The sequence below is a fragment of the Cherax quadricarinatus genome, chromosome 100 (assembly GCF_038502225.1).
Source record: "Cherax quadricarinatus isolate ZL_2023a chromosome 100, ASM3850222v1, whole genome shotgun sequence".
Lineage (NCBI taxonomy): Eukaryota > Metazoa > Arthropoda > Malacostraca > Decapoda > Parastacidae > Cherax > Cherax quadricarinatus.
In genome coordinates this window covers 5,874,427-5,893,097 of record NC_091391.1, presented here as the reverse complement: position 1 = coordinate 5,893,097, position 18,671 = coordinate 5,874,427, and the positions used below count along the sequence as shown (strand labels likewise).

The 18,671-nt window shown below is 42.4% G+C and overlaps 1 protein-coding gene across 2 annotated transcripts in view; it reads right to left on the bottom strand.

The window, feature by feature from the left end:
- The window catches only part of LOC128704645 (serine-rich adhesin for platelets-like), a 40,823-nt gene extending 23,801 nt beyond the window's left edge, over positions 1-17,022 (bottom strand). For both annotated transcript variants that reach the window (XM_070079609.1, XM_070079610.1), the window contains exons 1-3: positions 16,887-17,022; positions 13,356-13,398; positions 11,671-11,777 (exon numbers count right to left, since the gene is read on the bottom strand). In XM_070079609.1, the coding sequence (XP_069935710.1) occupies positions 11,671-11,777; positions 13,356-13,398; positions 16,887-16,918 (182 nt within the window). In that variant the 5' untranslated portion in view covers positions 16,919-17,022. The remainder of the gene's footprint in view (positions 1-11,670; positions 11,778-13,355; positions 13,399-16,886) is intronic.
- Positions 17,023-18,671: the final 1,649 nt, after the last annotated feature.

Sequence of the window (18,671 nt, the reverse complement as noted above, 5' to 3'; positions counted from 1 at the left end):
AGGGTGACCTAAAAAGAAAAACGAAAGTTTCTCTTTTTAACTTTAGTAATGCATACAGAAGAAGGGGTTACTAGCCCCTTGCTCCCGGCATTTTAGTCACCTCTTATGACACACATGGTATTACAATCCAGGAATCCAAATGGCCTGTTATCCCGGGTGTAATGGGAGCAAAATAAACACAGCAGAAAAAGTTTAGACTTATATTATCCTTCACCAATTTAGAACAGCAATATGTGCACTATGTACAGTGATAAGTATAGTGCACTCCAAGGTAAGCAAGGCAGAAATAGAAGCCACAAGATAGCAGACCGTGCTTCAACCAGCTCTAGATGGGAATGACAAGAGCAGACAGGAGAGCGGTACCCACATAACCTCTGCGATTGCCAAAACCATCTTCTTATTGGCTAGAACCTGGTCACTAGTTGAACGACGGGGCCCCATCATCAACTCTTAGCAATCTGGTTCGCTGGTTGGGGGAGATAGCCTGTAAATGAGGGTGTGTACATGCGCCGAATAAAGGTTACGTACTCTTTGCATGCCACACCCCCACCCCGAGAAGGCTCAGGATTAGGCTGCCACCTCCCAGTGGTAACCGTGCCGCCATGGCACAAAATAATGGGGCCACCTTTCCTCTCCACCATCCAACTCTTAGATAGAGCTCAGCTTTTCTCGTGACCAAAAGCCAAACCCTAAACTTAGAGTGAGACAGCAGTCAGACAGGCTAGCATAGGTCCAAGATACAGGCGGACGGTAGCCCGCATCCCCTCACTAAAAAAAAAACCCCACACCAGGGGATAAAAAAAAAGAGCGTGAAAAGGGGTTACCACAAATAACATCCTAACCTAAATAAATAAAAATATTAGACTCTAGATAAAGAGTCTGCCAACATATTTTCTTTGCCGGCAATATATTTAATGGAAATATTATAGGGCTGCAGCCTTAGCGTCCAGCGCATGAGTCTTGTGTTGTGGTTCTTCATGGCTTGGAGATATACTAGAGGATTGTGATCACTGTAGACTGTGACCACCTGCGATGTCTGGCCCACATAAACATTGAAATGCTCCAAAGCCAGTACCAGCGCGAGGGCTTCTTTTTCAATTGTAGAGTAAGCCCTCTGATGTGGCTGAAACTTGGCTGAAAAGTATGCTACAGGCTGCAACTCCTCATTCTCGTTTTGTAATAGTACTGCCCCAACCCCAGACTCACAAGCATCAACCTGTAATGAAAAAGGTTTGGAGAAGTCTGGAGACAAGAGAATGGGTGCAGTACAAAATAATCTTTTTGCTTTATTAAAAGCAGTGTTACAGTCTGAGGTCCAATTAAAGGGAACTTTGTGACTGGTAAGACAGGTAAGAGGGGCTGCAATATCTGAGAAATTCTTACAGAATCTTCTGTAAAATCCTATCATGCCTAGGAAACGTTGAAGAGATTTCCTATCATGAGGAACTGGATAATCTTTAATAGCAAAAACTTTAGCAAGTTTAGGTGCAACTTTACCACTACCTACTTCATGGCCTAGAAAAGTGATAGTGGCCAGGCCAAAGGAAGATTTAGATAAATTAACTGTTAAATGGGAACTCTTAAAGGTCTCAAAAAGAGCCTTAAGTCTAAGTAGGTGTTGATCCCAAGTATCAGACACCACAACAATATCATCTAGGTACGCTGTCGTGCCTTCAAGTCCTTTAATAGCCTGATGGATAAGTTTCTGGAATGAAGAGGGGGAATTTTTCATTCTGAAGGGGATAACTGTGTATTGATAATGGCCTCCTGGAATTACGAAGGCAGAGATTTCCTTCACCTTATCCGTCAAAGGTACCTGATAGTAGCCTTTAAGGAGATCTAACTTGGACACAAAAGTAGCCTTACCCACAGTCAATTACGTCATCCAGACGAGGAAGAGGGTAAGCATCTGTAATGGTGACCTCGTTCACCTTACGGTAGTCTGTACACATACGAAACCCTCCATCAGCCTTCTTCACAAGGATGCACGGTGAAGCCCATGGACTAGATGACTTCTCCACTAAACCATGCTTTAACAAAAAATCTACTTCCTGCTGAAGTAGCCTTTGCTTTTCAGGATTAGCTCTGTAGGGGGAGAGTTTAATTGGTTTAGAGTTTCCCACATCTACATCATGATAACCTAATGTACATTTTTTCGGCACATCCGAAAAAATATTAGGATATGACTGTAGAAGCTCCGTTAAATTTGTTGCTTGGGTTTCAGATAATCCCTCCATTAAAGGGCTAGGATCCTTGAGGAGGACAGAATTTGAAAGTTTAATATTAATTTCAGAGATAGAGTGCAAAGAGTCAGAGTCGTCCTCAGAGGTAGAGGACAGAGTCATTACTGGGACTTTATCTGATGCATGGAAATACAGTGGACCCTCGACTAACGCTATTAATCCGTTCCTGAGAGCTCATCGTTAGTCAAAATAATCGTTAGTAAAGTTAATTTTTCCCATAAGAAATAATGGAAATCAAATTAATCCGTGCAAGACACCCAAAAGTATTGAAAAAAAAAATTTTTAACACATGAAATATTAATTTTAATACACACAAACTGAAGAAGACATGCACAGTTACATGACACTTACCTTTATTGAAGATCTGGTGATGATTGATGGGATGGGAAGAGGGGAGTGTGTTGACGGTCTTAGTGTTTAGAAGGGGAATCCCCTTCCATTAGGACTTGAGGTGGCAAGTCCTTTTTCGGGGTTACTTCCCTTCTTCTTTTAATGCCACTAGGACCAGCTTGAGAGTCACTGGACCTCTGTCGCACAACATATCTGCCCATAGAGGCCTGTACCTCCCGTTCCTTTATGACATTCCTAAAGTGTTTCACAACATTGTCAGTGTCACCATTAAACACTTGTTCAGGTTTCAGTCCTTCACTGTCTATGTACTCCTTGAATTCCTGCACATATTTTTCAGCTGCTTTTTGGTCCAAACTGGCAGCCTCACCATGCCTTATCACACTATGTATGCCACTACGATTCTTAAATCTCTCAAACCAACCTTTGCTGGCCTTAAATTCACTCACATCACCACTAGTTGCTGGCATTTTTCTAATTAAATCGTCATGCAACTTCCTAGCCTTTTCACATATGATCGCTTGAGAGATGCTATCTCCTGCTATCTGTTTTTCGTTTATCCATACCAATAACAGTCTCTCAACATCTTCTATCACTTGCGATTTCAGTTTCGAAAACATAGTTGCACCTTCGGCAAGAACAGCTTCCTTGATTGCCGTTTTCTTGGCCACAATAGTAGCGATGGTTGATTGGGGTTTTGTGTACAGCCTGGCCAGCTCGGAGACATGCACTCCACTTTCATACTTAGCAATGATCTCTTTCTTCATATCCATAATAATTCTCACCCTTTTTGCTGTAGGGTTGGCACTCGAAGCTTTCTTGGGGCCCATGGTGACTTATTTTGCAGGTGCAATCACTAAAAAGGCTGTGATAATATGAAATGTTCCGATTGTATGCCTGGAAGCGACCGCGGTGGCTGGCCGGCTTGTAAACACTGGCCAGAAGTGGATGCGTCTCAGACGGAACGAAAAGTGTTGGTCGAGTTTTTTAGCGCTAATCGAGGCAAAATTTTTGCGATAAAATGTATCGCTAGTCAGATTTATCGTTAATCGATGCCATCGCTGGTCGAGGGTCCACTGTACTTTAATTGATTAATGTGGTAAGTTTTAGTTTTTGAGGTCTTATCACTGGGAGCTACCACATAATTTACATCAGATAATCTACTTACAATCTGCATAGGTCCCGTAAATCTAGCTGTCAAGGTGTGGCCAGGTATAGATTCCTGCACCAACACCTTGTCTCCTGGATGGAAGGAGCTGAATTGTGCACTACTGTCATACCTCTGTTTCATCTTACTTTGAGCTGTCTTTAGGCTAGCCTTGGCTAACTGACGTGCCACCTGCAACCTTGAAGACAGGTTGTAGAGTGATGAGCTAACGTCTTCTCCCATCCATCCTTCTTTGAGCACCCAAAGAGGACCTCGTACATTGTGCCCAAAGATCAGCTCAAACGGACTATACCCTGTAGACTCTTGCACCGTCTCTCGTACTGAGAACAGCAACAAAGGTAGTGATTCATCCCAGTCTGTAGGAAAGTGCATGCAAAATGTTCTCATCATTGTTTTTAATGTCTGATGGAATCTTTCCAAGGCGCCTTGGGACTGAGGATGATAGGCAGTGGATAAGTTGTGGATTATCCCTAACCTAGTTAATACTTCCCTAAATGCTTTGGCAGTAAAGTTAGTACCTTGATCACTTTGAATAGTTTTAGGAATGCCAAAACAAGAAATGAATTTGGTTAAAGCTTTGAGAATAGCTTTAGTATTAACACTACGCATGGGAATTGCTTCAGGGTATCTGGTTACTTTATCCATAATCATAAATAAATATTGATTTCCAGACTTTGACCTAGGTAGTGGACCTACACAATCTATAATTAAATCTGCAAAAGGTTCTCCATCAGCAGGTATAGGTTGGAGAGGTGCAGGTTTAATGGAATGTCCAGGTTTTCCTATTTGCTGACATTCTCGGCAACACCTAATATGATTCTCCACATCTTTCTTTAATTTTGGCCAATAAAATTCTTTTGTGATTCTATACAAGGTTTTTGTAATTCCTAAGTGACCTAATGACGTATTATGAGCTATATTTAATATTTGAGGTCTAAACTTGGTTGGAACCACTAACCTGTCATACAATTGCCGGCCCTCTATCTCCTTACCAGTCTCAGTGCAGATCAAATAATCGTTTTTAACTTCATACTTGACCGGATGACCCAAAGAGGATTTACCCATGGCTGCCTGAAAAGCGAATTTTAACCCTTTGAGGGTCGACAGGCCCTCTCCGAAACTCGTTCTCAAGGTCGGCCAAATTTAAATTTTTTTTTTTTTTATCACACCGGCCGATTCCCACCAAGGCAGGGTGGCCCGAAAAAGAAAAACTTTCACCATCATTCACTCCATCACTGTCTTGCCAGAAGGGTGCTTTACACTACAGTTTTTAAACTGCAACATTAACACCTCTCTTTCACCATTAACACCCCTCTTTATAAAAAAAAAAATTATTTTCTCTTATGAAAAGATAGAGAATCTTTTTTCGGATCATAAAGACACCAAAAGTTTGAAATTTGATAGAAAACTTACGGAATTATGCTCTCGCAAAGTTAGCGGTCTCGGCGATGTTTACGCATCGGCGATTTTGCCCACTTTGAGCCCCATTTTCGGCCAATTTCACTGTACTAGTCGACAAAAAACATGAATATATCGCTAGAACTCCATTTTTTCTATCGAATGGGTGCAAGAAACCACCCATTTATGAAATTCAACTATCCAGTACAGTGGTCAGAATTTAGCAATTTTGCCAATTTCACACAAATTTCAAAAGATGCCAATTTCCGAATAGGGTCCAGAATAAACAAGAAAGACATTCCTGGCACTAAAATGACATTTCCTCTGGTCATTAGTCACGTCTCAAGGCCCCTCTTATATTCTTTTGCTTTCCACTTTGAATTTTTATTCTCACAAAAAATATAAGATTTACTGTTATGCAGACTACTGCATTAGTGTAAAAAATGGTATAAATATTATTGGTGCACTTGTGAAAGAATATTAGACTCACCAGTTGACGTGTATTGCACGCTTGGCACGATTTGTTTACTTTTGAAGTTTGGTAAAAATCGAACATTTCTGCTACTTTGAGCTCAATTTCAAGGCACCTTTCATTGTAAAACCAGTCAAAATCATCTCAATTTCTGTAACATGTCTTCCATTCTATAAAATGAGACCAAGAAAACTAGAATACAACAATAAATACCATACGAAAATACACTGCAAAGTCGCTGATTTATTCCAAAAAAATGGTCAAAGTTTTTTTTTCTCATTATGCACTGTGTGCTGCAGGATTTTTTTTTGACTGTGCACACTGACCACATAGACCCATTCTTTCATATGAAGGCCTACCAGCTTTCTCCCACTAGATTTGAGGCCGCTAGAATTTATGCGTACTAGTACGTCAAAAACCCCTACTCGTAAGACGTACTAGTACGACCAAAACCCTCAAAGGGTTAAAGAAGGGTCCTTTCATTGTTCCTCCCGGAAGGACAGTCCCTCGGGCATGGAAACAGAGATATCTGGCAATCCTACAACCTGGGAATAGGAAGGCTTGATCGGGGTCTGTTCACTTGATTTACGAGGCTCCGGCCGGTGTGCCTCATAAAACAATGTGGCTATTCCGAGATCGGAGTCGTCCAAGGATAGGTCAACATTCTCTCCAGACAACCCTTGGGATGTTGCCCGAGTTATGGCCAACACCGGAGAAGAATTAATCATTATGGGTTCAGGACATACACTAGCAGTGGTAATGTTATTACCCAGTAATAACATGGCATCTTTCATGGGAAATCCTTTTGAGATGCCTACAGTCAAGTACCCAGTGTAATATTTGCACTGTACATAAATTTTATGCAAAGGAACAGAATATATAGCTCCTCCAAATGCTTCCAATAAAACAGAGGAATTCAATTAAGTGTTCTCTGAAAGGGGTAATATTCCTTCTCTTACAAGTGAGCAATATGCTCCAGTATCTCTAAAGGTCTTTACTTCAGTTGTTTCTGAGTTTTCCTGAAGGGAAATAAGACTCGTGCAATAATAAGGGGCCATACCTTTTTCTACTTCTCTAGGGGACATGTTACTAGGGATATTAGAGATTTTCCCAATGGGTTGGGGTTTATGGGGGCAGTTGGGACGGATGTGACCTACTTTGTTGCAGAGGAAGCAGACGACAGGCTTGCCCTTTACTCCCTGCTGACGTTGCAAATGGTGTCGTTCTGGCTGGTGTCTCTCTGGATACTGTTGTCGAGATGCACCATGAGTAGTTTGCCTCTCCGCAGGTGGACCATATGTTGAGAAGCGTGGCTCACCAGGTGACTTAGTTGGCTGACGTAGACGTTCTCCCTCCGGCTGGCACTTCATTCTCCAAGGTTGATGATCTCTGCTCATGCCAGGCTGTTGAAAAGAGAGACGGGATCGCTCGGACAAGGAGCGGTTAGTTTCGAAGGTATCAGCCAACCTGGCTGCCTCCAATGCAGTGGTTAAGTCACGATCCTGCAGAAAGACTCTAACCTCTGGTCCCACAGACTCCAGCAGGTTATCAATCAGAATAAGCTGTACCAGCTCCTCAAAGGTAGAGACACCACTTGCTTTATACCAGCTGGTAAAAGCTTTGGTTTGCTGTCTCACAAAGTCCACTAGGGATTGACCAAGCTGCTGCCTGCTTAATTTAAAAAGCTTACAGTATTTGGCTGGGATACATGTACATATATGCTCCCAACACTGTGGTCTTCACTACTTGATAATCAGAAAATTCAGGGTCATTTAATACTGACATAAATTCCTGTGCCTTACCCAATAATGCTGTATGAACCAATGATGCCCAATGCTGTTCCGGCCACCTCAAGGCTCGAGCCTGATTTTCGAAGCTTTCGAAAAATTTTTCTGGTTCGGCCTCATTGAAGCGGGGAACAAGCTGTACTGCTTTTTGTAAACTAAAATCATTTACAGAATGCGAAAACTGCCTCCTTTCTCTTTCCCTATCAAATTCTTCCCTTGCGAATGCTCTCTGTTCCCTAGTTTGCTCAAGATTGATTTTTGCCAGCTCAAGTGCCAACGACGCTGATTCACCCTGAGACAGCCCAGCTGCACTATACTGACCATTTTGCTCCGTAGGTGTATCATCTTCCTCCTGTGAGAACATTGTAGTTTTTGCCCTAGCTCCCGTAGAGGGAGGAGTCTGATGTGCCATCTCTTCTTCTATAAGTTTGTCAGCAATCAGTGAACGCAGTTGCGCAGCTGTGAGAGTGCGTTTGTATTTAATGCCAATGGAACGAGCAATTTGCCAACAACGCTGTAGGGACAATTTAGGTAGGTTATGCAAAGTATATGCCGACACCAGACGTCTGACTCGTCTAGGTGGCACAAGTTATTCGCTATGCACAGTACGATTGCAGAATACCCCAACGTAACACGTTAATTTGCAGAACGCGCTTAGCTATGCACAGTACAATTGCAGAATACGCATACAAGCAAAGCCGACTGCAAAATTCTCCACACCGAACAGGCTAGTAACAACTGACACGCAAAATTTGTAAAGCAATGCCAGACAGCTACACTGTTCTAGAAGATTGACCTTAGCGAAGCGAGCACACCGAACAAGCTAGTAGTGAGCTGTTGAACAATCACACAATAGCAAGGCTGATCATAAAGCAACTGACACGCAAAATTTGTAAAGCAATGCCAGACAGCAAGCTACACAATGTTCCTGCTACGAGCTTCACCCTAAGCTCAACCGTTTCTCTAAGTCCAGCTCCAGCTCCCGGACAGGCCCCCATATTACAACCCAGGAATCCAAATGGCCTGTTATCCCGGGTGTAATGAGAGCAAAATAAACACAGCAGAAAAAGTTTAGACTTATATTATCCTTCACCAATTTAGAACAGCAATATGTACACTATGTACAGTGATAAGTATAGTGCACTCCACGGTAAGCAAGGCAGAAATAGAAGCCACAAGATAGCAGACCGTGCTTCAACCAGCTCTAGATGGGAATGACAAGGGCAGACAGGAGAGCGGTACCCACATAACCTCTGCGATTGCCAAAACCATCTTCTTATTGGCTAGAACCTGGTCACTAGTTGAACGACGGGGCCCCATCATCAACTCTTAGCAACCTGGTTCGCTGGTTGGGGGAGATAGCCTGTAAATGAGGGTGTGTACATGCGCCGAATAAAGGTTACGTACTCTTTGCATGCCACACATGGCTTACGGAGGAAGAATTGTGTTCCACTTCCCCATGAAATACACGTTACTTATGTATGATAATTTGTGTAACTATATTTATGTATACCTGCATGTAAATAAACTTACCAATGTAAACTACAGTACAGTAGAAACCCCATATCTATGGATGGACTCAGTTATCCACGATTTACCATGGCCCAAAAATAACCTTTAGTCTTGCTTCATAATGACACCAAAGTGCAAAAGTAGTGATGGTGGCAGTTCTTCGAAGCCTAAGAGAAGCTGTGAAGCGTTTCCCATCAGTGAAAAAGTGATAATTCTACACTTAACGTATGTAATTTATCATTAACCTTTATAATAGGTATGTATGCAGATGAAAAATGACTTATATACAGCGGTGGGCACAGCTAACCAAACAGTTAGCTTCGCTAACCGCTAATCCGCTAACTAAAAAATTAGCTACGCTAACGCTAAACGGCCAAAAAAATTAGCGGAACCTAACGCTAACTGCTAACTTTTTTACATGAATTCAGGTTCAGTTTAGTTACCTGGTCTTTTGCTTTTAAGACTTTTAGAACGGACCTGGAGACCTTCCTAGTAAAACTACTTGAGTACTGTACTTAAGTAACTTTTTTTGGGTATTTACTTTTCAAAAAGTACTGAAATTACTCACTACTTTTACTTAAGTACTGAAGTCTGTTATTTACTTCACTACAATCTGATAACGTTTCTCATTACATCATCGGTAATTTTTGAAAAGCAAACGCTGAGAAAAGTTACTTAAGTAGTTTTACCTAGTTACTTTACAACACTGGGAAAGTTACTGTACTTCAAAACTGTCGTAACTTGCAATACCCACAAAAATTAAGTAAAAATAAAAAAAGGTATAGTATTAATTTAATAAGCACTTATAACTCATAAATACCTTAACCCGTAAACGGTCCAAACGTATATATACGTTTTTTCAACATGTGAAAGTATGTAAAAAAAGTAGATCTTCTTTTTGTTTTTTTACATTTGAAAATGTGTAAAAAAAACTTGGATCTACTTTTTTTTTTGTTATATTTGAAAATATGTAAAAAAAACGTAGATCTACTTTTGTAGCACTACACATATGAATGTAGATCTGCTTGGACTGTTTACGGGTTAAAAGATACTCCTCCAGCTGTTTATGGTTGACCAAAATCCTCCTGCTCAGGGTGCGGTGGCACATCGACGTCTTGCTGGGGTTCAGCGTCTTGATCAGCTGACAAAGGTGGAGGATTCCACTACATGCAGTGGTAGCATGTTGCAGACGAATAGGTCCAAAATCTGTGTCCACCACAGACTGACGGATGCTAATGCCAGGCCCAGCAGCAACAAATGCTTCGCCAATGGTGGTCTGGCGTGCTCTCTTTGCAGGCAGCTGTGATGGCTGGCTGCCACAAGTGGCGCTGCCACAAGAAGATTGCCTGTGTTTTCCACGGGAAGATCTGGCCTTGATTCTCTCTCGAACTTGATGGCATGCACTGGACGCTTCCTTTCAACATGCGACTTCAAGTTGTAGAGGCTCGCTGCCCGTCCCTTGATGATGGTCTCCATGGGCTGGCACATGACGCACAGGAAGTACAAAATATTGGTGTTCTTTGTATCCCCTGACTTGAGGACAAAATAGTCATCCAGGTGGGGTCATGGGCTCTGTGACTCCTGGCCTTCAGCCTGAGCGGCCTCTGCTTCAACCACAGCCATTGTTGACTCCTCAACAACACCCTCAGGCGGAAAAGAAACATCTCCCCTGTTCATAACGATAAGTGACAATGCACCCCAGTGATCGCTGACACTAAGACTATAACAATGCTGCTGTTGCTGCGTTGACAAGTCACACTATTGGCTGACTGCTATACAGTCAGCAAATAGCATGCCTGACTGACTGCTGGAGAAACAACCACAACAGACAGGAACAAATACGTGCGCCATTGAAAAGGCATTGCTTTCTGACTACCAGCAATGTATGAACTGTTTTTTTTAGCAGACTCAAAGTTAGTGGAACTTTATTTAGAGGAAGCTAACTGGTCCGCTAACGATTTCCAAAGTTAGTGGAAACGCTGATCTGCTAAACAAAGTTAGTTCTGCTAATTAGAGGTTAGCGGAACTATGCCCACTACTGCTTATATATAGTGTTTGCTACTTTCCGCAGTTTTGGATATCCATGGTAAGTCTTGGAATGTGTCCATGTGGGCACGGGGGGACTACTGTACAATTATAAATTATGAAGAAATGAAATTGCCTGGTAGACAACACTTTTGCCTCACACACTGAGTGTCTGGGGTTCAATCCCCAGCAAGGGTCGAAATACTGGGAGTGTTTCCTTACACTTGCTGTCCTGTTCACCTAGCAGTAAGAAGGTACCTGGGTGTAAGTCACCTGCTGTTCCTGTTCACCTAACAGTAAGTAGGTACCTAGGTGTTAGGTGACTGGTGTGGGTGGCATCCTGGGAGACATGATTAAGGACCCCAACAGAAATCAGACAGACAGTTCCTCAATGATGCACTGACTTTCTTGGGTTATCCTTGATGGCTAACCCTCCCCTGGGTTATCCTGGGTGGCTAACCCTCCCCTGGGTTATCTTGGGTGGCTAACTCTCCCCTGGGTTGTCCTTGGGGGACTAACCCTCCCCTGGGTTATCCTGGGTGGCAAACCCCCCCCCCTGGGTTAACCTGGGCAGCAAACCCTCCCCTGGGTTATCTTGGGTGGCTAACCCTCCCCTGGGTTGTCCTGAGGGACTAACCCTCCCCTGGGTTATCTTGAGGGCTAACTCTCCAGGGCCAAAAACCCCAACAAAATCTTGTCTCAACAGTTCGTACTTACTTGATAGTGTTGGTGTCAGCGAAGGAAACTCGCTTCAGAGATCGTCGCTGACTTGGGTTGCTTTCGATGATTTCCAGGGGCTTCCTCTCTGGGACATCCTTAAGGATCTGTCAAATAAGCACTTTTATTAATTTGTCGTTTGTTGCTAGTCGGTGTGTGTGGCTAGTTGATGGTCTGAGTCGGATCGAAACATTGTCAATAAATAACAAAAAAAAAAAAGGCACAATACCGTGACTGGAACAATACACAAATAACCCGCACATAGAAGAGAGGAGCTTATGATGATGTTTCGGTCCGACTTGGACCATTTACATTGTCCCAAGTTTCTTTCTCCTATTTGTGGGTTATTTGTGTACAGTGGACCCCCGGTTAACGATATTTTTTCACTCCAGAAGTATGTTCAGGTGCCAGTACTGACCGAATTTGTTCCCATAAGAAATATTGTGAAGTAGATTAGTCCATTTCAGACCCCCAAACATACACGTACAAACGCACTTACTTAAATACACTTACATAATTGGTCGCATTCGGAGGTAATCGTTATGCGGGGGTCCACTGTATTGATTTTTTTTTGTTCTTTACTGCTTATCAATAACCTTACACACTGAGGTCCGTGGTTCGATCCCCGGTACAGGTGGAAATGTTTGGGCATGTTTCCTTAATATACCTGCTGTCAGTGTTCACCTAGCAGTAAGTAGGTACCTGGGCGTTAGGTGACTGGTGTGGGTGGCATCCTGGGGATAAAATTAACCTAAGTTGTGGGAAATGCCCTACATAACCAGGGACTTTCTATATGTCATAGGTGTCAGCTATGGTATGTATAAGTTATATCATATACTGCTAGAAATAAACATTATTATTATAACGTACAAGGTGTTACGAAGATTATTCTGAAAGATGAATGACAGTAATGTATTGGGGCGGCCTGGTGGCCTGGTGGCTAAAGCTCCCGCTTCACACACGGAGGGCCCGGGTTCGATTCCCTGCGGGTGGAAACATTTCGACACGTTTCCTTACACCTGTTGTCCTGTTCACCTAGCAGTAAATAGGTATCTGGGTGTTAGTCGACTGGTGTAGGTCGCATCCTGGGGTACAAGATTAAGGACCCCAATGGAAATAAGTTAGACAGTCCTCAATGACGCACTGACTTTCTTGGGTTATCATGGGTGGCTAACCCTCCGGGCTTAAAAATCCGAACGAAATCTTATCTTATCTTATCTTATCTTAACACAGCAAGAGCTTTGGCACATAGGATGAATTATGACACAGGGAAAATTGTGATGTAAATAGAGCAAAAGGAGAGAGAAAGACGGCAGGTTCGTCAAAATGTAACCCAATCGTAAGTCGAGGATCATCCGTTTAACGCGACCATTTACTGACATCACCTGTATAATGCAGCCATTTACTGACATCACCTGTATAACGCAGTTATTTACTGACATCACATGTGCATGTATAATGCAATTATTTACTGACATTAGCTTATTTATGACTCGATAAAACAACAGAGAATCACATTAAGAGAAAAGATTTGCATTTTTTTACGTTGCGGTGAATTTGCGTCTAATTTCCGCAGCACATCGTAAATAAATTATTTACACATAGATACACGCAAATACAAACTGTAAATTACCCAGAATAACCCCAAAAAAGGGTCAAAATAACTCACAACCAATCGAACTCACCGAAGATCTGTGACTGCTCCTGCTCGACACATTCTTCGACATTCTGCAAAACACAACATTCATTATTTGCCTTCGTTACTACGAGAGAACATACTCATACAGCAAAAATGCAGCTGTGTATGATTAAAATATATATGTGTATGGACGAGGCAAAACTAACGGGATTTCCGTGGATTTAAATCCTTCCATGCGGTGTCCTAGGTTAAGTTATCAGTTACTAATATTTAATGTAATACAGTGGACCCTCAACCAGCGATGGCATCGATTAACAATAAATCTGACTAGCGATACATTTTATCGCACAAATTTTGCCTCGATTAGCTCTAAAAAACTCGACCAACACTATTCGTTCCGTCTGAGACGCGTCCACTTCTGGCCAGTGTTTACAAGCCAGCCAGCCACCGTGGTCGCTTCCAAGCATACAATTGGAACATTTCATATTATCACAGCCTTTTTAGTGATTGCACCTGCAAAATAAGTCACCATGGGCCCCAAGAAAGCTTCTAGTGCCAACCCTACAGCAAAAAGGGTGAGAATTACTATGGATATGAAGAAAGAGATCATTGCTAAGTATGAAAGTGGAGTGCATGTCTCCGAGCTGGCCAGGCTGTACACAAAACCCCAATCAACCATCGCTACTATTGTGGCCAAGAAAACGGCAATCAAGGAAGCTGTTCTTGCCAAAGGTGCAACTATGTTTTCGAAACTGAGATCGCAAGTGATAGAAGATGTTGAGAGACTGTTATTGGTGTGGATAAATGAAAAACAGATAGCAGGAGATAGCATCTCTCAAGGATCATATGTGAAAAGGCTAGGAAGTTGCATGACGATTTAATTAGAAAAATGCCAGCAACTAGTGGTGATGTGAGTGAATTTAAGGCCAGCAAAGGTTGGTTTGAGAGATTTAAGAATCGTAGTGGCATACATAGTGTGATAAGGCATGGTGAGGCTGCCAGTTTGGACCAAAAAGCAGCTGAAAAATATGTGCAAGAATTCGAGGAGTACATAGACCGTGAAGGACTGAAACCTGAACAAGTGTTTAATGGTGACACTGACAATGTTGTGAAACACTTTAGGAATGTCATAAAGGAACGGGAGGTACAGACCTCTATGGGCAGATATGTTGTGCGACAGAGGTCCAGTGACTCTCAAGCTGGTCCTAGTGGCATTAAAAGAAGGGAAGTAACCCCGAAAAAGGACTTGCCACTTCAAGTCCTAATGGAAGGGGATTCCCCTTCTAAACACTAAGACCATCAACACTCTCCCCTCCTCCCATCCCATCAATCATCACCAGATCTTCAATAAAGGTAAGTGTCATGTAACTGTGCATGTCTTCTTCAGTTTGTGTGTATTAAAATTAATATTTCATGTGTTAAATTTTTTTTTTTTCAATACTTTTGGGTGTCTTGCACGGATTAATTTGATTTCCATTATTTCTTATGGGGAAAATTAACTTGACTAACGATTATTCTGACTAACGATGAGCTCTCAGGAACGGATTAATAGCGTTAGTCGAGGGTCCACTGTATCTCATTTATCAATTTAAAATATAAATAGTTCAGCTTTAAATTTATATAATGTATATACCCTTAGTATAACTATAGTGTATATAACTATACAATGTATATAACTATACATATTGTAACTTATACATTTAGAGTTAATGTGTATTAATTTTGGTAAAATATATACATTATTTGTATGGTAGAGTTATTATTGAAAGAATTAAGAGTAAGACGGAGAATAGGATAACAGATGAACAAGGAGGCTTTAGGAAAGGTAGGGGGTGTGTAGACCAGGTGTTTACAGTGAAACATATAAGTGAACAGTATTTAGATAAGGCTAAAGAGGTCTTTGTGGCATTTATGGATTTGGAAAAGGCGTATGACAGGGTGGATAGGGAAGCAATGTGGCAGATGTTGCAGGTGTATGGTGTAGGAGGTAGGTTACTGAAAGCAGTGAAGAGTTTTTACGAGGATAGTGAGGCTCAAGTTAGAGTATGTAGGAATGAGGGAAATTCTTTCCCAGTAAAAGTAGGCCTTAGACAAGGATGTGTGATGTCACCGTGGTTGTTTAATATATTTATAGATGGGGTTGTAAGAGAAGTAAATGCGAGGGTCTTGACAAGAGGCGTGGAGTTAAAAGATAAAGAATCACACATAAAGTGGGAGTTGTCACAGTTGCTCTTTGCTGATGACACTGTGCTCTTGGGAGATTCTGAAGAGAAGTTGCAGAGATTGGTGGATGAATTTGGTAGGGTGTGCAAAAGAAGAAAATTAAAAGTGAATACAGGAAAGAGTAAGGTTATGAGGATAACAAAAAGATTAGGTGATGAAAGATTGAATATCAGATTGGAGGGAGAGAGTATGGAGGAGGTGAATGTATTCAGATATTTGGGAGTGGACGTGTCAGCGGATGGGTCTATGAAAGATGAGGTGAATCATAGAATTGATGAGGGGAAAAGGGTGAGTGGTGCACTTAGGAGTCTGTGGAGACAAAGAACTTTGTCCTTGGAGGCAAAGAGGGGAATGTATGAGAGTATAGTTTTACCAACGCTCTTATATGGGTGTGAAGCGTGGGTGATGAATGTTGCAGCGAAGAGAAGGCTGGAGGCAGTGGAGATGTCATGTCTGAGGGCAATGTGTGGTGTGAATATAATGCAGAGAATTCGTAGTTTGGAAGTTAGGAGGAGGTGCGGGATTACCAAAACTGTTGTCCAGAGGGCTGAGGAAGGGCTGTTGAGGTGGTTCGGGCATGTAGAGAGAATGGAGCGAAACAGAATGACTTCAAGAGTGTATCAGTCTGTAGTGGAAGGAAGGCGGGGTAGGGGTCGGCCTAGGAAAAGCTGGAGGGAGGGGGTAAAGGAGGTTTTGTGTGCGAGGGGCCAACCTGCCTTGGTGGACCACCCTGCCTTGGTGGGCCAACCTGCCTTGGTGGGCCAACCTGCCTTGGTGGGCCAACCTGCCTTGGTGGGAATCGGCCAGTGTGATAATAATAATATACATTATCAATAATTTGGTTTGTATATGTTTATACATGTACATGTATATATATATATATATATATATATATATATATATATATATATATATATATATATATATATATATATATATATATATATATATATATATATATGTATGTATAGATATATATATATATATATATATATATATATATATATATATATATATATATATATATATATATATAATATATATGTATATATGTAAATTATATAAAAAATATATTATCGTTACTTTGCCAGAGAGCGCTAAACCCCGAGGGGTCATAAGTGACCTGATCCAAGGTTGTGGGAAGAGCAGCTCCACCTCCTCGGATCACGAGCCCGACACCATCCACATGTGGAGAGGGGGGAGGAGAATGGGAGGGGAGAAGCGCTAAACCCTCACGGGCGATCCACAATTAGGGGGTGGTGAACGCCGCAAGTTTTCAAGGGGTCATATTAGCTCCGTTTCGGTGGATCAGGAGCCCCTGAGGGGGTGGTGGGGGGTTATGGTGTTGACTCACAGGTTCTCCTTGTCGTGGTGAGGTTCACTCATGGTTCTGGACGGATATTTATCACATTAAACAATAATGTCGTCCACAACATCAACACCAAAACAAATTTTGAACCCAGACGCGGGTGGTTATTACGTCATTGTTGCTCTCCACCAATAACAGGCGGGGAGAGGCAAGATTTATGACGTCATTGTTGCTCTCCACCAATAACAGGCGGGGAAAGGCAAGTTTTGGGACGTCATTGCTGCTCTCCACCAATAACAGGCGGGGAGAGGCATGATTTGTGACGTCATTGTTGCTCTCCACCAGTAACAGGCGGGGAAAGGCAAGTTTTGGGACGTCATTGCTGCTCTCCACCAGTAACAGGCGGGGAAAGGCAAGTTTTGTGACGTCATTGCTGCTCTCCACCAATAACAGGCGGGGAGAGGCAAGATTTGTGACGTCATTGTTGCTCTCCACCAATAACAGGAGGGAAAAGACAAGATTTGTGACGTCATTTTTGCTCTCCAACAATAACAGGAGGGGAAAACCTAGACATATGACGTCACCTACACTCACATACACTCACATACACTCACCTACACACACTCACATACATTCACATACACTCACATACACTCACCTACACTCACATACACTCACCTACACTCACACTCACATACACTCACACTCACATACACTCACACTCACATACACTCACATACACTCACACTCACCTACACTCACATACACTCACCTACACTCACACTCACCTACACTCACACTCACCTACACTCACATACACTCACATACACTCACCTACACTCACATACACTCACATACACTCACATACACTCACATACACTCACATACACTCACCTACACTCACATACACTCACCTACACTCACACACACATACACTCACCTACACTCACACTCACCTACACTCACCTTCACTCACCTAAACTCACATACACTTACCTACACTCACATACACTTACATACACTCACCTACACTCACATACACTCACATACACTCACCTACACTCAAATACATTCACCTACACTCACCTACACTCATCAACACTCACCTACACTCAACTACACTCACCTACACTCACCTACACTCACTTACACTCACCTTCACTCATCTAGACTCACCTACACTCACCTACACTCACCTACACTCACCTACATTCACCTACACTCACATACACACACCTACACTCACATACACTCACCTACACTCACATATATTCACCTACACTCACCTACACTCACCTACACTCACATACACTCACCTACACTCACCTACACTCACCTACACTCACATGCACTTACACTCACCTACCCACACATACACTCACCTACACTCCCCTACACTCACCTACACTCACCTATACTCGCATACACTCACCTACACTCACATACACACCTACACTCACCTACACTCACCTACACTCACCTACACTCACCTTCACTCACCTTCACTCACCTACACTCACCTACACTCACCTACACTCACCTACGATCACATACACTCACCTACACTCACCTACACTCACATACACTCACCTGCACTCATCTTTACTCACCTACACTCACACACACTCACATACACTCACTTGAACTCACCTTCACTCACCTACACTCACCTACACTCACCTACACTCACCTTCACTCACCTTCACTCACCTACACTCACCTACACTCACCTACACTCACCTACACTCACGCTCACATACACTCACCTACACTCACCTACACTCACATACATTCACCTGCACTCATCTTTACTTACCTACACTCACCTAC